We start from the raw sequence: 24,931 nt of genomic DNA, 5'->3' as shown, positions 1-24,931 counted from the left end.
TGACCATTGAATGAAGGGGGCTATGGGAGCAAAAAGGACTGTAAGGTTGTCAATAAAACACCCACTGGGCACACCACGTCATTTCAACATGAATAATTGGGAAATATTTGGTTGAGACGTTGATCGATGAGAGTGGAACCTACAGGGAACTGCCAAATTAAAGGAAACTTTCGAGTAAATGACGGATACAAAGTACATTGAAAGCAGGTGCTTCCACACAGCTCTGGTTCTTGAGTTAATTAAGCAATTGATCATCATGCTTAGGGGTCATTTATTTCCAGTTGCCCATTATTTTGGCTCCATGAAGAGATCTCTGTGATTTTAAAAGAGGGAGCAGAGGGGGTTTAAAGATTGTGTCTGTGTATGTCTCTTTCTGGAGACAGCGTTTTCCACCACCATCAACAAAATACCAAATTATGGAATTTCTTCTGGAAGAGTTCCAGTCACTTGTAGAATCTATGACAAGACACATTGAAGCTGTACTGGTGGCTCATGGGGGCCTGTATATATTCATCCACTCAAAAAACTGCCAAAAGTTAATTGAATTTCCAATGTGTTATCAGTATGCTTTCAACCATCTAAAAGGGCAATTAAATATAATTGGAAAAACAATGTACTACTTGGATAGTTCCATCTGAGCCACTGGCTTAATCCTGTTCTCTAACTTGTATTTTTGGTTGAGTCGGAGTCTTGAATTCAACATATCATTTGTTAACAAGTTAATAGGCTATTTATTGTATTTCAAAAGTGATAATGGATTGTGTTTGGTTGTCAACGCAACCAAATATCAACATTTGAAGGAGGTTTATCTTCTGCTTGTATAGTTCCATCTCTGCCAGTGGCTTAGTCTGGCTTTAATTCCAGTTTGTCTAAAAATGAATAACTGATATGTTGGATTCACGTCTCCATCTCAACCAAAAATGTTACTTCAAGAATAGGACTAAATCAAATCAAACTTTAAATGCACTTTTTAAATAACATTTGATTTAGTCCTATTCTTTAACTTCAATTTTTGGTAAAGATGGAGATGTGAATCCAACATAGAAATTATTGCTTCAGAAGAGGAGGATGAGGCTCCCTCCCAGAATGGATTTACATTGATCTGGTTTGGCAGTCAGGGAGACCAAAGGGTAACTGTAGATAGATATATATATACTCTAGTAGGAGGTGCTGCCCAGCCAATTGTTTTTTTCCTGATAGTGGATATAACGTTGAAGACCTGACGTTGTTTTAAAGGTACAAATGCAACATATTTAATACAAGGTTTGTCTATGTTGACATTTGGTGACCATGATTACATAATCATGTGGTTGAAATTTCACCCTCTAAGCAACAGTTGACTTATTTCAAAATCCAATGTATTTTCGATGTAGATTCCACATCACAATACGTTGACAAATTATGTTGAAACAATGATGAAAGATAAGAAAGATAAGCTTGAAATGGTGATGGTCTAATTGATTTAACAAACGAAAAGACATATCTAAGTTTAGCTTTTTAAGTGAACCATAAAATCAATGGTTATTTCTGGTTGCTCATCAAAGTTGGCCGGCTAAATCATAGACTCTGCTTTATATTATGTCCCTCTGATAGTCAACAACATCTGGAATCCACATCTGTTGCAGGATGTTAAAGGTACAGTACCACAGATAATTATTTATGTAACTACCTACGTATCTACTGTATCAACCATCATGTCAGCCTCAACTAACGGCAAAATGTTTTTTTCGAAAATCATTTCATCAAGAAAGCATGTGCATTGAATATCCACTAGAGGGTAATGGTGTTTCAAAACAGGCTTTCGACTTATGATGACACATTGCATCGACAGGTTGGGACAAAACATTGAAAATGGGCCAGAGACCCAAAAACAGAAGTGATTCAGAGACGTGAGGAAGTAGCTCTCTAAGTATAGCTCTCCTTATCCGAGTAGGATTGTACAACATAATAATGCAGCTATGAAATGATGCCATGATCCTTTTAACCCCTTCCCTTGTTCCCTGGAGAGAGCTGCTGCAGCAGCATGTTTGGCACCAGTCTACCCAAATGCCCCATATTGGGTTACACCTGAAAAACTTACCCTTTGTTTACCCCGTGTCTGAAAGTTCCAAGCATCTTAATTGCTTTTATGTAGATTTACAATTATACATACATTACCAGTCAAAAGTTTAGACTCCTACTCATGTTTCTTTATTTTTTTACTATTTTCTACATTGTATAATAATAGTGAACCCATCAAAACTATGAAATAATATATATGGAATCATGTTGTAACCAAAAAAGTGTTAAACAAATCAAAATATATTTTATATTAGAGATTCTTCAAAATAGCCACCCTTTGCGTTGATGACAGCTTTGCACACTCTTTGCATTCTCTCAACCAGCTTCACCCGGAATGCTTTTACAACAGTCATGAAGGAGTTCCCATGTATGCTGAGCCGTCATTGGCTACTTTTCCTTCACTCTGCGGTCCAACTCATCCCAAACCATCTCAATTGGGTTGAGGTCGGGTGATTGTAGAGGCCAGGTCATCTGATGTAGCACTCCATCACTCTCCTTCTTGGTCAAATAGCCCGTACACAGCCTGGAGTTGTGTTTTGAGTCAATGTCCTGTTGAAAAACAAATGATAGTCCCACTAAGCGCTAACCAGATGGGATGGCGTATCGCTGCAGAATACTGTGGTAGCCATGCTGGTTAAGTGTGCCTAGAATTCTCAATAAATCACCGACAGTGTCACCAGCAAAGCACCCCCACATCATCACACCTCCTCCTCCTTGCTTCACGGTGGGAACCAAACATGCAGAGATCATCAGTTCACCTACTCTGCGTCTCACAAAGACACTGCGGTTGGAATCAAAAATCTTGAATTTGAACTCATCAGACCAAAGGAGAGATTTCCACCGGCCTAATGTATATTGCTTGTGTTTCTTGGCCCAAGCAAGTCTCTTCTTATTATTGGTGTTTAGTATAGGTTTCTTTGCAGCAATTGGACCATGAAGGCCTGATTCATGCAGTCTCCTTTGAACAGTTGATGTTGAGATGTGTCTGTTACTTGAACTCTGTGAAGCATTTATTTGGGCTGCAATTTCTGAGGCTGGTAACTCTAATGAACGTATCCTCTGCAGCAGAGGTAACTCTGGGTCTTCTTTTCCTGTGGCGGTCTTCATGAGAGCCAGTTTCATCATAGCGCTTGATGGTTATTGAAATTTTCCGCATTGACTGACCTTCATGTTTTAAAGTAATGATGGACTGTTATTTCTCTAACCTTATTTTTAGCTCTTCTTGCCATAATATGGACTTGTTTTTTTTTTAACCAAAAAAGGCTATCTTCAGTATACAACCCCTACCTTTTCACAGCGCAACTGATTGGCTGAAATGCATCAAGAAGGAAAGCAATTACACACATTAACTGTTATCAAGGCACACCTGTTAGTTGAAATGCATTCCAGGTGACTACCTCATGAAGCTGGTCGAGAGAATGTCAAGAGTGTGCAAAGCTGTCATAAAGGCAAAGGGTGGCTATTTGAAGAATCTCAAATATAAAATATATTTTTCTTTGTTTAACACTTTTTTGGTTACTACATGATTCCATATGTGTTATTTCATAGTTTTGATGTCTTCACTATTATTCTACAATGTAGAAAATAGTAAAAATAAAGAAAAATCATAATAATAATACAAAAAAACTTGAATAAGTAGGTATGTCCTAACTTTTGACTGGTACTGTATATAAAATACAATTAATATGATAGGTTATAACACAACTATGTTATTGACCAGAGTGGGATTGTATATAAAGTAATGGTTGTTTTTCATCCAATTAAACTTTACAACTCTTCGTCAGCATTCAGCAATGAGAAAAGTTACTGAAGTATGTCTGATTTATACTTTACTAGTCTCCCAACTCATGCGCATACGTGACTAAATGAATAATAATTAGGCCTAGATTACTATTAGGCAATATCCTGTACATGATTACTCAATCGGTGTTGACAACAAAGTTTCAAGAGTTTTTGTGAAAAAGTGGACAACGTCAGGGAAGTGTTTGCAAACAAAGGCCAGCCACGTGGAGGACAAATGTACTTTGGGAGGTGCTGTTTCTGATTCCACAACTGAAATACACTACCCATAAGCACCAATAATTCTAGCTGACTAGGTCGGCATATCCCGAGGATGTGACATATATCTTCGTGTGATGTTTACAGTTTGTTACAGTTCTTTGTCTCTGAGAGCATAATAAATCATGATGTCTGGGGCATAGACACATATATTTTTGTATGAGAAACATTGCCATCATACAATTTTTGGATCAAGAATTTTCGGATCAACATTTTCAGAACTTTTTTTTGTTTCTTGTTTTTTCTCAGCACTCGAAATAGCCGAGGCGGCTCATACGAAAACTCCAGGATAAGGTAAGGACTTTAGTCCTAACGTACTGTAAAAATAGTATGTAAAACTTTACGTGTATTTCAATACGCTCTTGTATTCAATTGTGGCACTGGATAGTCGTATCCTGTTTAAGTGACGTTTGTGTGCCTTTGTTGCGCTAAGCATGATTAAGCACCGTTCAAGGTTGACGAGAAGAGGTCATCGACAATAAAAACAAAAACTACCAGATAGGCTAATGTATAATTTACGAGATTATAATGCCTACCATAAAGAGAACTCACGGGTTTTGAACTTTTTTGCAGTTGTTATTGCGCATATGCCTACATGCATTTTATTCAAAACATGTTGACATTCATCGTCCACCTATTGCTGCATCAATATTGACATTTAATCATTATAATGGTCGATTCCACGATGAATAATATGTCAATCCTGATCAGAATTTCATCTGCTCAAAGATTGCGTGATTTGCTTGTTTATTGTGCGTAATTATACCTAGGCTATATGACCATTTTCAATTTAGAATTCACCTATAAACGAATCTCTCAAAAAATACACATGACAAGATAGACATATGGTCACTCTGGCTAGATAAGTGATAGCTGCATAGAACACTTTGTTGGTGTCTTTTTGGCGAGGGCCGGGATTTTTTTTTTTTACTGGGGGTGGGGGGGTGGGGGGGCTCAGTAAGGCTCTCAATGTATTATTGAGAGTCAGAATAGAAGAATTCGTCAGGTGCAACTTCGATATTTGGTTGTGCATCAGCAGTTTTTCCTTATGTCAGTCACTGACAGCCACTCAATTAGCCATTTCAGCTAACCATTTTTAGATTGGTAGTTAGCCCAGCCAGCAATCAATCTAAACTTGTAGTAATCATGGCCAAATACGGACTAGGCACCCAAGGCACATGCCCAGGGTCCCTGACCTCCAGTGGGCCCCATTGATTTTGTTAGACATTCTCACTCAGATATTATATTAACATGGCATAAGTCATGGCAAAATGTGTAGAATTTCAGGAAATTAGCTTTAAAACTGCAAAAATGTATCTTCGCAGCATGGCAAAATGTGTAGAATTGCAGGAAATGTTCTTTAAAACTCATGTTTCTCTCTGCCGTCAAGAGAGGGTCCAATAAAATGTTTTGTTGCGAGGTGCCCCCCCCCCCCCCATCCAAATCCCGCTTAGGGCCCCCAAAAGGCTAGGGCCACTGGCAAAACCTGACATTCTTTGTGTTGCTTGATTAGAAGGAGGTGCTATGGACAAGGATAAGCACACGCAAACAGGTTCCGCTTGTACGTTTGGCTTTGTGTGCCAGGTTAAATATAGCCTGGAGGGAGAATGCCCTAATTTATCAGTAAAGCCAGACGCTTTCGCTTTATTAACGACCTCTGTCCAGTACATGCACATGGAGGGACGGGCACATGCTGGTGCCTCCAAGACAATGCAAGCAAATGTCAACTTCTTTATCTTTACGAGAAAGCAGTTGTTATGAAGGATTTCATTTTTGAGATGATCAGCATAGGATAGCCCACACCTGTGTGTGTGTGTGTGTGTGTGTGCGCACGTGCGTGCGTTCCTGTTTCACTTTTACCATCTTACCAAAGTCCGAAACCATTAGACAAAATCTGTGAGTTGATGAACAGACATGTTCTACTTTATACCTGTTTAAAATCCCTCACCCTTGCCCCTCGAATGGAGGTGAACAAAAGATACTCCAGAAGAGGAGGACGAGGCTCCCTCCCGGAATGGATTGACATTGGTCTGGTTTGGCAGTCAGTCTTTCCGTTAGGCCCACGCAGTTAGATGATCCCCGTTGAAAAGACTGTAGGCCCGGTTTTAACCGGCTTCGCAGATAGCTCACTGTTAAAAACATGACGACGTGATGTCATGTCTTTCCTACACCTGGTTTCTCTCACAACAAACGTGATTGACATTTGGGGTGGCCCCGCTTACCGTTGCACAACAACCTCTCTCACTCTATAGTCTCTGTGATTATGGCCTTTTCAACTGTTGCACTGTGCCTCAGGGAAGAACTGCTTCAGTACAGTGCCAGAGGAAGGGTTTAGGAGATATTTGAAAACGGCTCAAATTTCCAAAGCCGTCCATTTTCCAACGGGGCTATACATTTGGGTGAGGTATTTTTCCCGCCTGAGTAGCCTCGTTTCGCTGCCAAAAATAAAATGAAACCATCTTGTATTAAGCGAAATAACAACAACAATGTCAAATTCTGGTAGCCTAGTCAAATAATTAACATCCGATCAAATGAACCGTTACTCTCTCGTGGAAATTCCACTAATGGTCCGTATGTAGCTAAACGTAGCTGCTGCTCATGTTGGTGTCTGTACTGATGGTGCAAAAGCCATGACAGGGAGACATAGTGGAGGGGTAACGCGTGTTCAAGCAGTTGCTCCCGACGCCACTTGGGTACACTGCAGCATCCACTGAGAGGCTCTTGCTGTCAAGGGAATGCCTGACAGCTTGAAAGATGTTTTGGACACGACCTTAAAAATGGTTAACTTTGTTAAAGCAAGGTCCCTGAACTCTCGTGTATTTTCTGCACTATGCAATGATATGGCCTGCGACCATGTGACGCTTTTACAACGTACAGAAATGCGCTGGTTATCAAAGGGCAAAGTATTGACACTTTTTTTGAATTGAGTAAAGTTTTCTTTACTGACCATGATTTTCACTTGTCTGACCGCTTGCATGATGACACGTTTCTCACATGACTGGCCTATCTGGGTGATGTTTTTTTACATTTACATTACATTTAAGTCATTTAGCAGACGCTCTTATCCAGAGCGACTTACAAATTGGAAAGTTCATACATATTCATTTTTACACCTGAATGATCTGAATCTAGGATTACAGGCACTCTCCGCAACTATATTCAATGTGAGGGACAAAATTGAGTCAATGATTAAGAAGTTGGAGCTCTTCTCTGTCTGCATTAACAAGGACAACACAGCTCTTTCCATCATTGTATGAATTTTTGTTTGCAAATTAACTCAAGCTTACGGACAATGTCAAATGTGATATAGCGAAGAACCTGAGTGAGATGGGTACGCAATTACGCAGGTACTTTCCTGAAATAGATGACACATACAACTGGATTCCTTATCCCGATATCTGAACAAGAGAGCCTCATCAAAATTGCAACAAGCGGTTCTGTGAAAATGTAATTTAATCAGAAAGCACTGGCAGATTTCTGGTTTGGGCTGCGCTCAGAGTATCCTGTGGCAAATCGTGCTGTTAAGATACTGATGCCCCTTGCAACCACGTACCTATGTGAGAGTGGATTCTCGGCCCTCACTAGCATGAAAACTAAATACAGGCACAGGCTGTGTGTGGAAAATGATTTAAGACTCAGACTCTCTCCAATACAACCCAGCAATGCAGAGTTATGTGCATCCTTTCAAGCACACCCTTCTCATTATATGTAAGATGGTTAAATAAAGAGAAAAAATATTGATCATTATTATATTATTATTTGTGCCCTGGTGCTATAAGAGCTCTTTGTCACTTCTTATGAGCCGGGTTGTGACAAAAACTCACACTCGTTCTTATGTTTAATAAATGTATTGTATAGTGTGTGTGTGGCAGGCTTAAAATGATGGCAAAAAACAACATTTGAGAGTGCGCTGACCCTGGTGCTGGATGGGGTACGCAGCTGGAGGTTGAATGGTTGAAGGGGTTCGGGACTATAAAAAGTTTGGGAACCACTGGTCTACTGTGATGCAAGATACTGTATCTCTACCCTGAAGGCTTTGGAATTGTTAGAACAACTCGTTCCTGTCACGTTCGTCGTAACATTTAAGTGAGGAGGACCAAGGCGCAGCGGGATAACAATACATTCTTCTTTTTTATTAGAAGACGAAAACGAAACGAACACTATACAAACGAATCAAAACAACAAACAGACGAACATGAAGCTATACAAACAATACGTGCAGACACGGGCAACTTACACATAGACAATCACCCACGAACTACCTAATGAATATGGCTGCCTAAATATGGTTCCCAATCAGAGACAACGATAGACAGCTGTCTCTAATTGAGAACCAATCTAGGCAACCATAGACATACATACACCTAGACTGAACACTTAAACCAACTAAACCACAGCACCCATAAACATACAAAAAACCCTAGACAATACAAAACACATACATCCCCCATGTCACACCCTGACCTAACTAAAATAATACAAAAAACAAAGAAAACTAAGGTTAGGGTGTGACAGTTCCCTTCTTACTGAAGGGCAAAGTAGGTTGTTTCTCTTATGACTTCTTTATACCTACTGCCTCTGGTGTGCACTTGTTTTCTCCAATTCATCACCGCAACAGTGGTTCAAGTTAAGTTTAAGTACATGTAGCTTGTATAACTTGATTTATACTTATATATTGTACGATTTGATCTAGAGTCACACAGGCTTAAAACACGTCTGTAACACATGTATAATCAGATCTACAGTTCTATAGGGTATAACGCAAAACACCTAAGCGGATTTACACTTATATAGACTTATAAAATTCTCACTCTCTCTATAATGTATCGGGTATAATCTGATTTAAACGTACAGGCCTATTAAACTTGTAAATAGAAATAGCTTGATCCACACATTTATTTAGCCCTTTTCTGGCTTTCCTCCAGGTATCCGGTAGGTCTACAGAGCAGCAGCCATGGTGTTGATCCTGGGCAGACGGCTGAACAGGGAGGACTCTGGGACCCGGGACTCCCCCGCCGTCAAACGAAAGGTGAAAAGCATTTAGAAGTGCAATGTGAAGCAATCATTCCCCAGTGGCAAATAAAAACATCATAAAACATAATAAAAACATAATAAAACATAATAAAACATAATAAAAACATAATAAAAACATAATAAAACATAATAAAAACATAATAAAAACATCATAAAACATAATAAAAACATAATAAAAACATCATAAAAACATCATAAAACATAATAAAAACATAATAAAAACATAATAAAACATAATAAAAACATAATAAAACATCATTAAACATTATAAAAACATTATAAAAACCTAATAAAACCTAATAATACATAATAAAAACATAATTGGCCTAGAAGCTAAACAAACAGTTACATTCCCCCTCCCCCACCCCCTTAGTTTACTAGCCAATTCCGGAACACCACTTTGGACCATAAAATCAAACTCATCATCATCATCATTTTCCTCCCTCCCCAAGGTGTTCGAGGTGGACTCCAAGACGCTGACCGGCAATGAAGTGCTGGACTTCTCCTCCGGCTCCTCCCACTCAGAGGCCATTCTGCAGGTGTTCAATGAGTTCCGCGACAGCCGCCTCTTCACCGACGTGGTCATCAGCGTGCAGGGCCGCGAGTTCCCCTGCCACCGCGCTGTGCTCTCTGCCTGCTCTTCCTACTTCCGCGCGATGTTCTGCAACGACCACCGCGAGTCACGCGAGATGCTGGTGGAGATCAACGGCATCCTGGCCGAGGCCATGGACTCCTTCCTCAGCTACGTCTACACGGGCCGCGCCAAGATCACAACCGACAACGTGCAGTTCCTGTTCGAGACCTCCAGCCTCTTCCAGATCTCTACGCTGCGTGAAGCCTGCGCCAAGTTCCTAGAAGACCAACTAGACCCTTGCAACTGCTTGGGCATCCAGCGCTTCGCAGACGCCCACTCTCTGAAACAGCTGGCCAGCCGCTGCCGCTCGTACGCCCTGGCCAACTTCCCTGACGTGGCCCAACACGAGGAGTTCCTGGACCTGAGGAGGGACGAGCTGGAGGAGTACATCTGCAGTGACGAACTGGCCATCGGGAAGGAGGAGGTGGTGTTTGAGGCGGTGATGCGCTGGGTGTACCACAGTGTGGAGCCCCGGAGGCCCGTGCTTAAAGAACTGTTGCATCACGTCCGTCTGCCCCTGCTGCACCCCAACTACTTTGTCCAGACAGTGGAAGGAGATCAGATCATCCAGACCGCTCCAGAGTGCTACCAGCTCCTCCACGAGGCCCGACGGTACCACGTACTGGGCAACGAGATGATGTCACCCAGAACGCGCCCACGCAGGTATAGTGCAGGGGATGCTGGGAGGTGTAGTTCAGAGGGACCCAACATGATCACTCTGTTCTATTCAATTCAATACAACTTTATTTTCCCTCAAGGATAAATGAATATGGAACATCTTTTGGGATTGAATGTTCTGATACATCTAAGTAGGGCTAGTTACCTGTATTGTGTATGTTTCTCTGGAGTGGTGCTGTGTTGTGCATTCAAATCAAGTCACATTTTATTTGTGACATGAGCTGAATACAACATTACTCTGAAATGGTTACTTACAAGCCCTTTCCCAACAATGCAGAGTTATAAACTACCACCAAAGAAAAGGAAATAGGATCACAATAAAATAACAATAACGAGACTATATACAAGGAATACCGGTACCAAGTCACTGTGCAGGGATACAAGGTAGTTGAGGTAATGGATGTCATATGTACATGTAGGTAGGGGTAAAGTGACATTGTTGTTGCTCTGTCTAGTGTTTCTGTATTGTTGTTGTATTTCTCCACAGCATCTAGTGTTTAGTTTATTTGTTATTTGGCATATATGCCATATATGCTGAAACAGGAAGTGTTGTGACTGTGTATGGGTACAGTTCCAGATCTATCTTCTTCCTTGCCAGAGAGCTGGAAAGCAGATTATGTGTCATTTCTATTTCCTCTTGGCTTGTCACTTATCTGACACAATCATTTTACGGAGATGAACTTGGATCCTATAAAGTATTAGAAATGGTCTGTTTGCCAACGAAAACACCTGCCGTTTATCTTAGCTTTACTCTTAGTTCGGTCAAATAACCACCCCACCTCTTCCTCTGTGAGGGAGAGAGAGATGAGACATAGAGAAAGGTGAGGTAGAATGTCAGTGGCGCTGTTCGCTGTTTTCTCCTCCACAGTAGATGGTTTGTTCACTCATAACCCTTTGCCTGTGTGCCTCCAGTGTTATTGTGCAGACAGAGACTCATTTAGTTTGTTCTGTAGTCCTATTTTTGAAAGGAAAATGTGTCACCAGGTGGAAAACCATACACATTCCGGTTTGCTGACCGAATAAGTAGGTTGCAAGCATTCGCGGCCCGAACCATATGTACGTTGGATCTTGTTTTAACAGCAGAAGTGAAGCAGTGTGTCACACACCAGTCCTGTTTATTATCATTTGAATGCTATTTGTTTGTGTACAATATACTGTCGATAGGTTCACGTGAGTGTGTGTGGCTCTGAGTTCATCCATGTCATTTTCAATTTCTCTTAAAAAGGCAACCTAGATGCGTACGGTATCTGCTGTTTAGACGCCGCTGGGTTAAACAGTGCTGTTCCCTTGTCTAGGGAGTCGTTAAGGGTTAAGCATGATTTGACGCTGGGTGTCAGTTAGATAGCCGGGAGGTGACGTGTCTCTCTCAGGCGTACCGTGTCAGTATCCAGGCAGATCACAACAGACCAGACATAGAGCCTCCTGTGTGTTTGTCTTTGTCTGTGTGTGTAGCCTCGGGGGCCCCTAGTATCAGCTCCTGCCAACAGATGCATGCCATCTCCACCCTCCAAACCCCAAAATGGTCCCCATGGGGAAAGTCTGGGGGTCTGACTGCCCTCTGTTGATCTCTCACATACATGTGTCTGACCTGAGCTAATCTTTACCAGTATTGTGTCTAAACAGGTGGGGAATGTAGGAAAATATAGGCTAGTATAGGCAAAAGTGCACAAAACACGTTGTTACCTAGCATGTCACTGAGTTTGATTTCGAGTTAGCTTAGCATTTCCAGGTGGGGATATTTTGAAGTTTAATTATAAAGAGTAAGGTTTCTTTGAGTTGATGGGGGTTGATGGGGGATCATGCTATAGCCCTGGCATGCACTTTCCAAACAGGCCGATTGGGAAGCGTTTGGATGTATTGTTGAGGTCGTTGATATTCAGTGGAGAAGAGCCTTTAGTAGGTACAATTCTGTTCTTCAAGAAGACTGCGCATTTTGCCAGGCAGACAAATACAGTCATGTCAGGTATTACACATTACACGTTGTGAATTACCAATCTAAATCTTTCACTTTAGTCATGGATCAAAACTGACTCGCCTGTATTGTCTTGTTGCTGTCTCATTTCTCCACTATTACCTGCATTGTGTATGTTCCTCTGGAGTGGTGCTGTGTTGTGTATTGTCCCTCTGTGCAGTGTGTCTGTGTTGTTGTCTTATTTCTCCACAGCAACTAGTGTTTTGTTTACTTGTTATTTTGTTGAGTCTTGTCACTGTGCTGTTGTTTTATTACTGCCCCACCTCACCTGTATTGTGATCTTTTCTTCCCCTCCCTCTCCCTCTCCCTCTCCCTCTCCCTCTCCCTCTCCCTCTCTCTCTCTCTCTCTCTCTCTCTCTCTCTCTCTCTCTCTCTCTCTCTCTCTCTCTCTCTCTCTCTCTCTCTCTCTCTCTCTCTCTCTCTCTCCCTCCCCCTCTCTGCAGGTCGACGGGCTTCTCAGAGGTGATCGTGGTGGTGGGGGGCTGTGAGAGGGTGGGGGGGTTCAACCTGCCTTACACAGAGTGTTACGACCCTGTGACAGGGGAGTGGAAGTCCCTGGCCAAGCTCCCGGAGTTCACCAAGTCAGAGTACGCCGTCTGTGCCCTCCGCAATGACATCCTGGTCTCAGGTGAGCTCCTCACCCTTGCTTGCCACCCTACGGAGAGATATAAACACGGATTAGTCATGGAAGAATGTCATATTGATTATTTAAAAAAATGAATAGGTTATGTCATGACAGAGATCAGGAAATACCAGGAAGTACTCATGGGAGTCACCAATTCCAATTGGTAAATTAGTATCAACCCTCTTTCATTGTTTAACTTGAAAGACTGGTTAAGTCTGTACCATATAACTGTCACTTAATCAGTTGTCTTGAAAATAAACGAGACGAGGAAAGGGACCACTTAACACTATTGGAGGAAAGGAGACAATAGCTCTATTAAGGGAATAACTCTATTGAAGCCTATTAAGACACAGCCTTAGAGTGCCTCAGCTATGTGGTCCCTCACTGTGGCGTAAAGGAAAGGGAGTAATGTGATGGCCGTTTGCCACGTATTTGTTATGCCCCAGCCCGTTTGAAAAAGAGGGAAATGTAAGAGCAACATCTGGACACACTCTGCAGGCGTGGTGCCCAGGGAGGCCCTTATTGGCCAGCTCACGCATCTCTTCCCATTGGCCAAGAGCCAGGGTCACATGGCTCTTTGCTCTTTATAGCTTTCGAGGATCAAGTTGCTTCTACAGTCTGATCTCTGGTCAGTTTAAAATGTTTCCTCTAATGGTTGAGGTCCTAGATCTGTCTCAGTGGGCAACTTCTACCCAGAGTGTTTATAGCCTTTTGACCGGGCTGATTAATGCTGGGAGAAGTGTGCTGCCAAGTTTGGCACAAAATACCCTTTTTAAAGCCTCACTGCACCCAAATTGAACAGGGCAGTGGTAGAATAACGTCATCTACACTCCCTAATGAAAACAGCATGGGTTCTATTGTAATACCATACCCCAGGCTTTCGCTCTAATTAGCTTTAAACAAACATTTAAACATATATTTTGTCATGACAGCTAACACATTAGAGGAGTTGGATGCGAACAGATCTGAAACTATAGGGTAACAAAGAACCATCATCACAGAAACATAGAAATCTATCCAACTTTGACAAAGGTTGTATCGGGTTTAATGCACATTGTACATTAATGCACACATGCACATTAATGCACATCATAGCATTGGTGCTAATTGGGATTGTTTTTGCTCAAAAGCAATAAATTAGCCTCAGATAACAAACATGTTAAAAGTACAAATCTGCCAAAGTACAGGGAGAAAAGAGACAAAGAAAGAAAAAAGAGAGAGAGAGGTTCACAGTCTGCCCAAGAGCGAAAGAGTCCATTGTTTATGTCTTGTGCTCTACTTGTGCCAAGTCCTCACGTGTGCCAAGTCCTCACGTGTGCGCTCTATCTCTCTCTCTCTCTCTCTTTCTCTCTCTCTCTCACACACACTCACACTCACACTCACATTCTCTGGAGGGTGTCACTGCAGCAGTACAGCTGCATTAAAGCCCAGTCTGAAATAGGATCAGAATGAGATGGGCTTGGGACCCTCCAGTCTGCCTGGACCGTTACTGTCACTGACTGTGACCATAACCCTGGGCGTGACTGTCTTTCCCACACTGACCGCATAATTCAGCTCACAACACTCACTGTCAATGACCACAATATCTGACCAATAGTGTGTCTGTCAACTCTCCTCTAAGGGAATCCTGAGGTGAACTTTTATGTAATTGTCATGCATTAATGTCAACAGGAGATTGCAACCACATGACCACAATACTTGATCAACGGTTCATTTTATTGGACTCCCGAGTGACATGTTTTGTACGATAGGAAGATGAATCAACTGTCGACAGTTAGCAACGTTAGCGATGAGATGGGAATGTGGCTCGGAATCAGCCTCACAGGTGGCTTAGTTAAGAAATCACCTCACGTCAGAAGCTCTTTTCGATCATAGGAAATGGAGGAACCATTATGTACAAAAAAAGTTCAGATCAGAGCAAAAACTACAAAATAGCACAACTGGTCATGAGCCTGTAAAACGGTCGCTATTCACTCCAGTGCCATTCTTTTCTTGACACCCCTCTCCTTGACGTTTCCTAAGGGGTGTTTTTAGGGCGCAAGTTTGTTCCTCTCCACGAGCGGAATGATTAGGAGTATGTGACCAACACTTGCTTCCTGTGAGAACAGACCTGGTTTGAAAGGCTTATGAGTAGGTTCAATGTCATGGTGCACTTTGAAGCATTTGACGTTTTTTTCTCTCTAGAAAACTGGTTCTTGTCATATGCTTTGTTTGTTCTTCGGAGACCGATAGGGGCCTATAGGGCAGTCTTGGCAGACAGACACCACTATTAGAGGGTTATACAATAGTCACATACTACTACCCACCACTAAAAAGTAACAATGGCTGTGTACTATTACTGATAACATGACTTCTCCTTGTGTCCTTTCCTTAATCTTCACCTAAAATAGGTGGCAGGTGGCAGCCACGTATCATTATGTTTCAGACATCATTTTCACAAATAGGAGTTTTTTTTTCTCAATGGACATATGAACACAACTAGTTAACTGTCTCGGCGAGTCCCAAAAAAGATACCAACACATTTGTTTTTGCTGGCCAGCCTTGTATATGTTGCTGTTTACTGCAGTACACAGCCACCCTTTCTTAATTATGGTTAAACACCCATTCTAAGCCCAACAGACTGTGACGGATTGAGAAATCATTTAATGTCATTGTTAGAAGATAAGCCCAACTATTATACTATGCTAAGTCCTTTTATTAAATCAGCGGCTCCTCCTTTCAGTTGGGGCATCTCAGTTTAGAAATGGAGGGGGTAAATGTAGATGGGACTTCCGATCTTATTGTTTAAAAGCTTAGCAATTATATTTTATGTGTCATATATTGTAATTAAGACACACGATTATGCTATTGGATATGTTTTTATGTCACAATATGACTTATCGCCCCGGTTTACTTGCTTATTGTTGTTCATCTGGCTGTTGTGTGATTCTGTTGATGCTGAGTCTGGCTAACACACATGGCCACACTGGCTAGTCTTTTTCCCTCCACTCTCTCTCAACATAGCCTCACAAACACTGAGCCATCTATTTGTTTGGACGGCTTCTTTCTCTGACACTCAGCATTCATGTCAATCTCCCAACATCTTCATATTACTTCAGAGGGAACTAATGTACAGTACTTTACTGCTTCTAAGTTCAAGTTTGCACCTCTTTTCCTTAAAGTATAGGGTAAAAGGGTCAAACCTGATTTGTTTACCTTTTCCCGGTGTTTTTACGGCTTTATTCTATATCCCTTCGTTTCTCTCTTGTGTTAGCAAAAAAAGTAGTGTTTGTTCAGTGCCTTGTCTTTGTTTTTTCGCAAGGATCAGTGGGGCCTTTTGATTGCCTCAGGCTTTATGAGAGAGAGAGAGAGAGAGAGAGAGAGAGAGGTGGTGTCAGGGCTTGTTGGCAATGTGTCTGTAACCTGGTTGGCTTAATAGCTACACATGTTGTTGTTCCTTCTCACTGAGGAGAATAGAAAAAAACTGTTCCTTAAAGTTCATGTTTGCCCAGAGACCGGGAGTAGGGGAAATAATCCGACTGCTGCTTTATAAAAAATGAAGATATCCTGTTTCTGTGTTGTGCTAGACAGGGGTATGCATGTGCTATACGTATGTGCTGTGTTTGAAGGCCCTGTAAAAAGTCAGGTTGCGAGTGTTTGTGTCATGCATGTTGTGTTTGTAAGCACCTGTAAAGAGCCATGGTGCTTGTGTGTGTGTGTGTGTGTGTTCGTGACATACGTGTGTGTCGTTTGCGCCGTGTCGAAGTACACTTTGATCAGCAGGATTGCCCATAAAGCCTAGCTCAAACCTTTCACTCAGATAAGACAATGAGTATGTTTACATGCACACATTGCACAGTAATAATTGTTATATTAAACTGGCAGTAGGCAGACGATTCATAAAACACCTGGTTTTCTGAGCAATCTTTTGAATTATTAGGACATGATAACACCTTAAATGGCTTTCCAGCGGTATATTTGATCTGCACGTGTTAGCACCAGCTGAGTGAGCCTCCTAAATGTTTGCATCTTAGAAGTAGTTTTCATATACAAACGTTATATGTCGGAACTCCGAATCAAATGCGCTTCCCAAAAAGAACATACTCGCTGTGGTCGAGCATACATATCGACTGGCAATTTTTTTCTGCTTTTATCAGAGTGCCGTCAGGTAGCCTGTGTTCATGTAAACACAATCTGATTATTGTGAGCATGTAACCGTACTCAGTGTCAGCTGTGCCTTACTAAATGTGGCCTTGCCATTTCAACCCAAAATCATAACCCATTCACAGTTTGGATGTTGCTACAGATCAACCTATTCTATTTATGATGAAATGTCTTTATTAGATGAAAGTGGTTTGAATTGGAATCTTGGGGTTGATACAGGCGTTGTTTTTTTGGCTATTGCTGTGTCAATACAATGAAATTCGAGATTAGTGAAAACAACCAGAGAAGACTATGACAAGTTAGCTAAAATACACTGCTGTGGCAGAGATGGTTCGGTGAACTATACCTCACGTGTTGAGTAACTTTGCCTGACACTCTGGCTAGCTCTCGGAGTTAATGCCTAGGCTTGAGCTCGGTGGGCTGACATCATCCTGAGTTACTCAGTGTCAAGGCTAACGGTGTTGTGTGTGTTGTTCCAGGGGGCCGTATCAACGGCAGAGACGTGTGGATGTACAACTCTCAGCTCAACCTGTGGATCAGAGTGGCTTCACTCAACAAAGGACGCTGGAGACACAAGATGGTGGTCCTGCTGGGGAAGGTAAGCAGATCACTGTCCAGACACCCGTTATTTCATCGTCTTCGTGTTTATCTAGTTATATATGCAGTGCCTTGCAAAAGTATTCAGACCCCTTGGATTTTGTCACAATTTATTGTTACAAGGTGGGATTTAAATGGATTGAATTGTCATTTTTTTGTCAACAATCTACACAAAATACTCTAACGTCAAAGTGGACCAAAAAATCTATGTTTTTCTTTTCATAAGATGAATAAAAATGTAATAACTAAAATATAGTTGTTGCATAAGTATTCAGCTCCCTGAGGCCATACATAAACACATTTTGGCATCAATTACAGCTGTGGGTCTTCTTGGGTATGTCTCTAAGAGCTTTCCACACCTTGATTGCGCAATATTAGCCTATTATTCTTTTCAAAATTCTTCAAGCTCTGTCAAGTTGATAATTGAGCAACTCCAGTGTAGATTTGGCCTTGTGTTGTAAGTTATTGTCCTACTGAAAGGTGAATTCCTCTCTCAGTGTCTGGTGTAAAGCAGACTGAGGCATGTTTTGCTCTAGGTTTTTGCCTGTGTATCCCTTTGCCCTGTTTGTTGCAGTGTTGCTTTAGTGCCTTGTTGCATACAATATGCATGTTTTGGAATATTTTGTGTTTTCACTCTGTCATTTAAGTCATTATCGTGAAGTCACAATGTTGTTGATCCATCCTCAGTTCTCTCCCATCACAGCCATTGAACTCCGCAGCTGGTTTAAAATCACCAGTGGCCTCGTGGTAACGTTCCTGAGCAGTTTCATTCCTCTCCTGCAGCTCAGTTCAGAAGGACGACTGTATCTTTGAGGTGTCTGGGTGGTTTAATACATTATACACAGCATAATTATTAACTAGACCATGATTAAAGAGATATTCAATGTCTGTGTCACATATACTCCCTCTCCGGCGCTCAAGGTCACCAGGCTGCTCATTATTACGCACACCTGTCACCATCGTTACGCGCACCAGCGCCTGATCAGACTCACCTGGACTCCATCGCCTGCCTGATTACCTTCCCTACATATGACACTCCCTTTGGTTCTTTCTCTAGGCATTATTGTTTCTGTTCCAGTGTTCATGTGTGTACACTACCTGTGTTTCTTGTTTTGTTATATGTAAATGTATTTGTTAAATACACTCCCTGAACTGGCTTCCCAACTCCTAGCGTACGCGTTAGTCTGATTTGTTATTGTTACCAATCACTGCCCTTATTTATGATGTGAATTTTGGCCCATTCCTCCTTACAGAGCTGGTGTAACTGAGTCAGGTTTGTAGGCCTCCTTGCTCGCACACGCTTTTTCAGTTCTGCCCACACATTTTCTATGAGATTGAGGTCAGGGCTTTGTGATGGCCACTCCAATACCTTGACTCTGTTGTCCTTAAGCCATTTTGCCACAACTTTGGAGGTATGCTTGGGGTCATTGTCCATTTGGAAGACCCATTTGCGAGCAAGCTTTATTTTCCTGACTGATGTCTTGAGATGTTGCTTCAAAATATCCACATAATTTTCATACCTCATGAAGCCATCTATTTTGTGAAGGGCACCAGTCCCTCCTGCAGCAAAGCACCCCCACAACATGAATATGCCACCCCCGTGCTTCACGATTGGGATGGTGTTCTTCGGCTGGCAAGTCTACCCCTTTTTCCTACAAACATAATGATGGTCATTATGGCCAAACAGTTCTATTCTTGTTTCATCAGACCAGAGGACATTTCTCCAAAAAGTACGATCTTTCTCCCCATGTGCAGTGGCAAACCGTAGTCTGGCTTTTTTTTTGGCGGTTTTGGAGCAGTGGCTTCTTCCTTGCTGAAGGGCCTTTCAGGTTATGTCGATATAGGACTCGTTTTACTGTAGATATAGATACTTTTGTACCTGTTTCCTCCAGCGTCTTCACAAGGTCCTCTGCTGTTGTTCTGGGATTGATTTGCACTTTTAGCAACAAAGTACGTTCATCTCTAGGAGACAGAACGCGTCTCCTTCCTGAGCGGTATGATGGCTGCGTGGTCCCATGGTGTTTATACTTGCGTATTGTTTGTACAGATGAACATGGTACCTTCAGGCATTTGGAAATTGCTCCCATGGATGAACCAGACTTGTGGGTGTCTTCAATTTATTTTCTGAGTTCTTGGCTGATTTCTTTAGATTTTCTCATGATGCCAAGCAAAGAGGCACTGAGTTTGAAGGTAGGCCTTGAAATTCATCCACAGGTACTACTCCAATTGACTCGAATGATGTCAATCAGCCTATCAGAAGCTTCTAAAGCATTGACATAATTTTCTAGAATTTTCCAAGCTGTTTAAAGGCACAGTCAACTTAGTGTGCGTAAACTTCTGACCCACTGGAATTGTGATACAGTGAATTATAAGTGAAATAATCTGTCTGTAAACAATTGTTGGAAAAATGACTTATGTCATGCATAAAGTAGATGTCCTAACCGACTTGCCAAAACTATAGTTTGTTCACAAGAAATGTGTGCAGTGGTTGAAAAACTAGTTTTAATGACTCCAATCTAAGTGTATGTAAACTTCCGACTTCAATTGTATTATAGTAGAATGAGGAAGAGTGGATAAACACTAGTTCTCCACTTCCTAGATGTGATATGACATTGGTCAGCAGCAGGCAGAGAAAATAAGTTAGTCATGAATTCCTCCAGTGTTTTTCATTGGTGTCCCCTCCCCCTATTCTCTTTAGAAATTGTATCATCAATCCACACTGTTGAACTGTTCGAGTCTAGTTTTCCATCTCTGCCTTCTGGCTAATAATGACATCATGTGATTATCATCTCATGCTTCCCCCCGGTCGCCTCAGGATCTACAAACCGCCACTTAAACTCAAGCTCCCTGTAGCCAGAGAACCAGCCTAATATGCAGATATGGAAATTCCCTTTTTATCTCATATAGAGGGCGGTTATGTCAAATAGTTATGAAACCATAAATTCATTCAGCCTTTATAGATTGTTGAACTGTTGGCTTTGCAAAATCATCTTTCTGCCAATTCAGCGGTTATGTTTTGAGCTCAGGATTGGGTAGGTTTTCTTTCAAAATGTATTCCGTTATAGTTACTAGTTACCTGTCCAAAATTGTAATCAGTAATGTAACTATGCGATTACCCAAACTCAGTAACGTATTCTGATTACTTAAAAAAAAAAAAGATTACTTTCCATCAAACACATTTGGTGTCAACATAGTGGTCGCTGACTTGTGGTCAGACTCGCTCAGGTGGAACAAATTTAAATATTTTTTATGATTTTTCTCCCCAATTTCATGGTATCCAATTGGTAGTTACAGTCTTGTCTCATCGCTGCCATACGGGAGTTGCGAAGGTCGAGAGCCGTGCATCCTCCAACCAAGCCGCTCTGCTTCTTGACACAATGCCCACTTAACCCGGAAGCCAGCCACACCAATGTGTTGGAGGAAACACCATACACCTGATGACCGTGTCGGCGTGCATTCGCCCAGCCCGCCACAGGAGTCACTAGAGCCCGATGGGACAAGGACATCCCTGCCGTCCAAACCCTCCCCTAACCCGGACAACGCTGGACCAATTGTGCACTGCCCTATGGGTCTCCCTGTCGCGGCTGGCTGCAACAGAGCCTGGATTCAAACCAGGATCTCTAGTGGCACAGCTAAGATCTCTAAGACCACTGCGCCACTCGGAAGGCCCGGAACAAATTTAGACTTGCACGTTTTTTCAATGCTGAATGGAATGTCATTGAGAAAAAAGAAATGTGTTATAATATATTTTTATCGTGAACATCCTTTCTGAATTTAAAAGTAATCCAAGAAGTAATCATATAGTTTTTCAAAAGTATCTGTAATCTGATTGCAGTATGTTTTGCTTGTAAAGTAACTGATTACAGTTAGTTTGTAATCAGATTACATGTAACTGATTCCTAAGCCTAACTACTATATTTGGTCCCATCCAATTATATTTCACCACGGCCGTGTCCAAAAGACCCATACTAGCGAACTACATACTTAAACTGCATACTCATTAAGGCGTTTGATCTAGTAGAATTCACTCATTTTTCCTGACTCACGTACACGACAAATGGGAATTCGGGTATTCGAACTCGACCCATGTCTCCGCCCCATCTTAAACCATGATCATTACTTGCATCTTGACAATGTGAGGTGAATTGGAGTGAAACAAATGTACTGTAGTAGTATTTCCTATTTATTAGTATTTGTTTTATTCTGTACCCAGTGGCATTCACAAGCAAATAACTAATTGGATCAGACTGTAACTGGAATACTGACTTATTCTCACCCCCATCCTCCTATTATTGGGAACTGTTGTTTTTACCATATTCTGATGCATGTGTGTTTTATAGTTATATTTTATTGCTCTGGTGTGCCCGTTTAGCTGTGCTGTGTTGTTTTGTGTGTGTGTGTGTGTTTGTGCACATGTGTGTGCTTGTGGGAAAGCTGGTTACTTCATTGTGTTGTGGTAAGGCAGGCCTGTAGGGTGTAGACAAGACCAATGCAGGCTGGCCACAATCAGGCCCTGTAGTGCCAGAGAAAGCATGTTTTGAGCAATCGATGCAAATCACAGCATACCGCCCGTGTCATGCTGTTACTGACTGAGGCTGTTAAAAGGCTGTCTTCATTTTGCCATTTTGTCATTAGACTGTCAGCTTTAATAATACCAGGTAATAACAGCATGGAGGCTATTAAGAATAATATTAAGGAAAACATTGTTACACAAGTGGTCAGCATTTGTTTTGGTTAATGATGGTCTTTAAAATGTACTAATAAATGCTATGAAGTGAGGATAGACTTGACGACTCAAAAATTTATAGTTTTAGGGGAAGGTAAACATTAGGTAGCAAAGCTACAATTACGTCTGTTGAAATACAGTGCATTCGGAAAGTATTCAGACCCCTTGATTTTTTCCCACATTTTGTTATTCTAAAATGTATTAAATAGTTTTTTCCCCTCATCAATCTACACACACAATACCCCATAATGAAAAAAAACAGGTTTTTAGAAATGAAAAACTGAAATATGACATTTACGTAAGTATTCAGGTCAGATCCTTTACTCAGTACTTTGTTGAAGCACCTTTGGCAGCGATTACAGCCTCGATTCTTCTTGGGTATGATGCTACAAGCTTGGCACACCTGTATTTGGGAGTTTCTCCAATCTTCTCTGCAGATCCTCTCGAGCTCTGTCAGGTTGGATGGGGAGCGTCGCTGCATAGCTATTTTCAAATCTCTCCAAAGATGTTTGATCGGGTTCAAGTCCGGGCTCTGGCTTGGCCACTCAAGGACATTCAAAGACTTGTCCCGAAGCCACTCCTGCTTTGTCTTGGCTGTGTGCTTAGTGTCATTGTCCTGTTGGAAGGTGAGCCTTTGCCCCAGTCTGAGGTCCTGAGTGCTCTGGAGCTGGTTTTCAAACCACATGCTGTTGTCATTTGCATATTCCAGTGAAACAGACAACTAAAAGCATGTCAACAGAGACGTCACGGTATGTGCGTCCGCAAACACCCGTGTGTGTGTTAGTGCTGAGCGATCATCCGAAATGTCAGTTATTTTTACAGTACCACTAATAATAAGGGTTTTTCTTAATTTTTCTTAATATTTGTTTATTTTCTGCATTGTAGAATAATAATGAAGACATCAATACTATGAAGTAACACATATGAAATCATGTAGTAACCAAAAAAGTGTTAAACAAATCAAAACATATTTTAAATGTGAGATTCTTCAAATTAGCCACCCTTTGCCTTGATGACAGCTTTGCACACTCTTGGCATTCTCTCAACCAGCTTCATGAGGTAGTCATCTGGAAAACATTTCAATTAACAGGTGTGCCTTGTTAAAAGTTAATTTCTAGAATTTCGTTCCTTTTTAATGGGTTTGAGCCAATCAGTTGTGTTTTGACAAGGTAGGGGTGGTATACAGAAGATAGCCTTATTTGATAAAATACCAAGTCTATATTATGGCAAGAACAGCTCAAATAAGCAAAGAGGGGGTATATGGGGGTTTGCTCGGTCCTCCTTTTCCTGTAGTCCACAATCATCTCCTTTGTCTTGATCACGTTGAGGGAGAGTTTGTTGTCCTGGCACCACACGGCCAGGTCTTTGATCTCCTCCCTGTAGGCTGTGCCATCGTTGACGGTGATCAGGCCTTCCACTGTTGTGTCATCGGCAAACTTAATGACGGTGTTGGAGTCGTGCCTGGCCATGCAGTCATGAGTGAACAGGGCGTACAGTAAGGGACTGAGCACGCACCCCTGAGCGACCCTCGTGTTGAGGAGCAGCGTGGCGGATGTCTTGTTACCTACTCTTACCACCTGGGTGCGGCCCGCCAGGAAGTCCAGGATCCAGTTGCAGAGGGAGGTGTTTAGTCCCAGGGTCCTTAGCTTAGTGATTAGCTTTGAGGGCACTATGGTGTTGAACGCTGAACTGTAGTCAATGAATAGCATTCTCACATAGGTGTTGCTTTTGTCCAGGTGGGAAAGGGCAGTGTTGAGTTAAAGAGATTGCATCATATGTGGATCTGTTGGGGCGGTATGCAAATTGGAGTGGGTCAAGGGTTTCTGGGATAATGTTGTTGATGTGGGCCATGACCAGCCTTTCAAAGCACTTCATGGCTACAGACATGAGTGCTACGGGTCAGTAGTCATTTAGGCAGGTTACCTTAGTGTTCTTGGGTACAGGGACTATGGTGGTCTGCTTGAAACATGTTGGTATTACAGACCCAGTCAGGGTTTAAAATGTCAGTGAAGACACTTGCCATTTGGTCAGCGCCTGTTCGGAGTACACGTCCTGGTAATCCGTCTGGCCCTGTTTAAAGGTCTTACTCACATCGGCTACGGAGAGCGTGATCACACAATCGTCCGGAACAGCTGATGTTCTCATGCATGTTTCAGTGTTACTTGCCTCGAAGCCAGCATAGAAGTAATTTAGCTGATACTGGGCAGCTCGCGGCTATGCTTCCTTTTGTAGTCTGTAATAGTTTGCAAGCCCTGCCACATCCAACGAGCGTCGGAACCGATGTAATACGTTTCAATCATAGTCCTGTATTGAAGCTTTGCCTGTTTGATGGTTCGTCAGAGGGCACAACAGGATTTCTTATAAGCTTCCGGGTTAGAGTCCCGCTCCTTGAAAGCAGCAGCT

At 41.9% G+C, this 24,931-nt stretch overlaps 1 protein-coding gene across 1 annotated transcript in view; it reads left to right on the top strand.

Annotated features, from left to right (window-relative positions):
• Positions 1-4,129: 4,129 nt before the first annotated feature.
• Positions 4,130-24,931, top strand: part of LOC129824435 (kelch-like protein 24) — a 38,507-nt gene continuing 17,705 nt past the window's right edge. The window contains exons 1-5 of the mRNA XM_055884086.1: positions 4,130-4,413; positions 9,045-9,148; positions 9,606-10,450; positions 12,881-13,065; positions 17,685-17,803. Of these exons, the coding sequence (XP_055740061.1) occupies positions 9,074-9,148; positions 9,606-10,450; positions 12,881-13,065; positions 17,685-17,803 (1,224 nt within the window). The 5' untranslated portion in view covers positions 4,130-4,413; positions 9,045-9,073. The remainder of the gene's footprint in view (positions 4,414-9,044; positions 9,149-9,605; positions 10,451-12,880; positions 13,066-17,684; positions 17,804-24,931) is intronic.

This window comes from Salvelinus fontinalis, chromosome 26, assembly GCF_029448725.1.
Source record: "Salvelinus fontinalis isolate EN_2023a chromosome 26, ASM2944872v1, whole genome shotgun sequence".
Lineage (NCBI taxonomy): Eukaryota > Metazoa > Chordata > Actinopteri > Salmoniformes > Salmonidae > Salvelinus > Salvelinus fontinalis.
Note: the sequence above shows the minus strand (reverse complement) of the source record. Positions and strands in the feature narration are given on the sequence as shown.